Genomic DNA, 4076 nt, shown 5'->3' with positions numbered 1-4076 from the left:
ACATTGGTGTTCAGGTAGCCCAAGATCTTCTGGGCATTCCTAATGGAGAGCAAAGCCTGGTCACCCAGAGGTATGCCCTTCTTCCCAGGGCGGAGGATGAGGCCTGGCCACAGAAGCCCTTTGCACCAGACAGGATGAACCTCCCTGGGTCACGTCACCCAGTTCCCAGTCAGAGGACCTCTGCACCTTCCCAAGGTGTAAGTGAACTTTGTGTTGGACCACATGACAGAGGAGGCAGACAGGGGCCCACCAGGGCTCTCTGCACCTCCTTCTCAGGCTTCTCTTCTGCTCTGGGACCCCACACGGCACGGCCAGGAGTTTTATGGGCACAGCTCACTGTCTAAAGACAACAGTAGGTGCACAAATTCACCTTCCTCCAGCTGCTTCTGGGGTCCAGCACAGCAGCTCCCTTAACCTGGCAGACAAGTGGGTCCTACAATGGGCGGAAACTGGGGAAAACCCCCGTGATGTGACCAGACCTGCTGGATTCATACTCAATTTGAGGACTAAGAACTCATCTTAGGGCTGGATTTTAGATTGGAGGAGCTGAGTACCCAACTGCCTCAGCTACAGTGGGACATCTCTGGAGATCCAGGTCTTGACCATCTGGAACCAACAAAACGTGGTATCACCCAGCCCCAGAGCACTTTTTCTACTCCCTCCAGACCCACCACAACCAGCAACAACAAAGACCTGCCCACCCCACACCGAGAAAGAGCAAACCCTCTTACTCCACCACACATTTCTCATTCATGATGTTGGCCTTGAAGCCCAGCACAGCAAACACAACCAGGGTGGCCAGGACGGACGTGAAGAAGTTGATGAAGGAGACGAGCGTGGCATCAAAGTGACAGTTGTTGTCCTGCTTGTTGTAGCTGGAGAAGGCGATGACCCCCCCAAAGCCCAGGCCCAAGGCGAAGAAAACCTGCGTGGCTGCCTCCCGCCACACCTGAGGGTCCAGCATCTTGTCCAGCTTGGAGAGGAGACACAAGTTAGGTGGTTTGGTGGCCCCACAACTCATCCCAGTGGAGCCAGATTAAAAGGCTGCTGTACCTACAACCTGGTCTGGTCTTGGAGTGGCCATGGCCATGCTTTGATCTACCACGATCAGGTCTTGCATTACCCAGCACCCACAGGTCCCTTTGCTCTTTCCCACAACAGGGGAAACTGAGACATGGAGAAGGGCAGGTGAAGGCTTGACCTGCCCATATCTCTGCGTGCTCCATCTGTCCCAGAGCTTAAGCTGGGTGCCCAATCTCACAGTGCAAAGCTCAATAGCTTCTCAGTGGCCCACCCAGCTGCCCTGGAGAGCTGGCGGTCCTGTCCCCCCACCCAAGAGAGCCAAAGTACCACCCAGCCATGGGTCTCCATCCTCCCCAGCCACCTCCTGCCCCGGAGCGCCTGGAGCACTTGAAATCAAACATTTCAACCGGTGGGTTTTTTAACCTCCTTCCCCCCCACCACGTTCCCCCTCTCCTGTGAGCCAGAGCTGCAGGCTGGAGGCCTCCTAGCATCATTCATCAAGAGATCGTAATTAATATCTTCTAAGAGCCTCACTGGCTGAGCTGATTCATCTACATCTCTGTTTAATTAAGTAATTAGCCGGTTAATTAACGGATGCATACCACCAGTGGAGGTTTTGCTGCCAGCATCTTCCCATGAAGTCTGTAAATACCTCACCTCGGGCACCCCCATGTCCCCACCCTGTTTCTGGGCACCTGAAGGTGACGGGAGCGATGCTAAGGCTCCAAGCAGCTCTGGGGTGGGGGGTGGTTTATGAGGCTCTTGGTTGCCCCGCTGTACCAGGGTGTGCTGGCACAGCCTGACAATATACCAGCGTGTCTGAAGGTAGTTTGGGGGTGGTACTCTGGTTTTTGGGGTAGAGAGCGTGCAGGGAAATAGGGTGTGACCAGCCAGGAGGACAACCTGCTCGGAGACCGCTGGGCTTGCGGACTCTTACCTTGGGCGTGAACATGTGCATGATGCCATCCACCGCCCCACGCAGCAGCAGTCCCCGCACCAAGAAGCAAACCAGCACCACGTAGGGGAAGAGCGAGCTGAAGTACATCACCTACGGGAGCGATGCTAAGGCTCCAAGCAGCTCTGGGGTGGGGGGTGGTTTATGAGGCTCTTGGTTGCCCCGCTGTACCAGGGTGTGCTGGCACAGCCTGACAATATACCAGCGTGTCTGAAGGTAGTTTGGGGGTGGTACTCTGGTTTTTGGGGTAGAGAGCGTGCAGGGAAATAGGGTGTGACCAGCCAGGAGGACAACCTGCTCGGAGACCGCTGGGCTTGCGGACTCTTACCTTGGGCGTGAACATGTGCATGATGCCATCCACCGCCCCACGCAGCAGCAGTCCCCGCACCAAGAAGCAAACCAGCACCACGTAGGGGAAGAGCGAGCTGAAGTACATCACCTAGGGCAGGAGGGGCGCGACACGGGCACAACCTCATGTACCATCCACTGAGCACAGCCTCCCCTGCCCCGATGAGCAGAGGGAGGTGGAACTTCACCCTGGGCTGGGAGACCTGCTGCCACGGTCCTGCTTCTGCAGCTCATTCCCACCCTGCTGCTCTCAGGGCTGCAGAGCAGGAGCCTCACTGGCCTCTGCCACCTGCTAACGCACCAGATGTTTTACAGAGCACATCTGGAGACGGGGATGTTCAAGCAACCCAGGAGACCCTACTGCATCCAATCCCTCTGCTTACGCACCCTGGCTTGCAACAGCGATGGCATCTGCAAGCTGATGACATCCCTCTCCTACTGCTTTCTGTTCCCCCTGCCCCACTTCTTCAGCACAGAGCCCCAGGGCTCCCCCTGTGAAGCTCTCGCCCCCTCACCCCATGAGCACCCATGAAGCTGGTGTGCACCAGGGGATCAGACAGTGGATGGTCCCCGAATGCAGGGGCTGGGCAGGCAATTTGGCCTGATGTGACTGAGCCCTGGGCCACGGCTGTGGATGTCAGTTGGACCAAACCTATTCCATACACCCTCTTTTGATCTTATTCTGGCTCACACCAGAGATGGCCCCAAGTCCAGAGTGGGTGTGAGCATCCCAGGGGACACAGCATCCTCCAGCCCCCCCAACTCAGGGCAGGAGAGCATGGTCCAGGCAGACCATGCCTCAAGGACAGATCCTAGCCAGGCTCAGGTGGCCACCGATACCCACCTTCCCCGAGGACTGGATGCCTTTGATCATGGCCAAGCCAACAAGACTCCAGGCCACCAGCAGACACAGGGTCATCTTCCAGTTGAGCCCTCCGCTCTCCGAGATGGAGTTGGAGATGTCGAGGGCCTCCCGGTACCAGAAGTAGGTGGTGGCTGAGCTCCTCTCACATTCGGTCTCCACAACTGCAACCGAGCAGAGGCAGGAAGAGGTGAGGGGGCTGGAGGAGAGTCATCCACCATCTCGTAGGGGATGAACATCAATTAACGTCACAGACCTGCTGGGGCCAGCCAGGGAAGGCAGGCAGGCCTGGCAGCTAAGGGACAGGAATGGGGGCATGATGCCATCCACCACCCCCATGAGGCTCATTTTTAGCAGGAAGGAGAAGAGCCAGGACATAAAGCCATTGTCAGGTGAAAGTAAGATGTTAAATATGAACAGAGACATTTTCGTTTGCTATAAAACCTCCCAGAGTATCCTGTCCCAAGGAGATGCTCAGATGCTATTAAATACCATTAGCTCCATCAGCATCTCAGCTGGGCACTGATGGAGCAGCCAGGTTCTCCCTGCGTGCCTCCATGGTCCTGGGCGAGGTCCTGGCCCTGAGCACCAAGATGCCTGGAGACTCAAGCTCTGGGTCTTCAAAGTGGCATTGAATCCCATCAGCGGGGACAGACCCCGAGGGCAGAGCATGGGAGAGACTCATCCCACCCAGCAGAAACATCTCCATATGATCAAGGCAGCTGGAGACACCTCAACATCCAGTGTCCCCAAGCTGCAGCAGCTACAGGTGTTGGGGGTCCCCAGCAACCCCACCCCCCCTTCCCAGCCAAGCCTCCCCCCATGCCAGCAGCCGTCCCTTACCGGCCACCGCGCCGTTTCTTACGATGGGGAACTCACTGCAGGCTA

At 56.9% G+C, this 4076-nt stretch overlaps 1 protein-coding gene across 1 annotated transcript in view; it reads right to left on the bottom strand.

Moving 5' to 3' along the window:
• Nucleotides 1-4076, bottom strand: part of SLC6A17 (solute carrier family 6 (neutral amino acid transporter), member 17) — a 9941-nt gene that overhangs the window by 3173 nt on the left and 2692 nt on the right. The window contains exons 5-8 of the mRNA XM_010142075.1: nt 3171-3364; nt 2307-2417; nt 732-973; nt 3-39 (exon numbers count right to left, since the gene is read on the bottom strand). Of these exons, the coding sequence (XP_010140377.1) occupies nt 3-39; nt 732-973; nt 2307-2417; nt 3171-3364 (584 nt within the window). The remainder of the gene's footprint in view (nt 1-2; nt 40-731; nt 974-2306; nt 2418-3170; nt 3365-4076) is intronic.

This window comes from Buceros rhinoceros, unplaced genomic scaffold (assembly GCF_000710305.1).
Source record: "Buceros rhinoceros silvestris isolate BGI_N320 unplaced genomic scaffold, ASM71030v1 scaffold26248, whole genome shotgun sequence".
NCBI classification, from domain to species: Eukaryota; Metazoa; Chordata; class Aves; order Bucerotiformes; family Bucerotidae; genus Buceros; species Buceros rhinoceros.
This window is presented reverse-complemented; position numbering and strand designations above follow the sequence as displayed.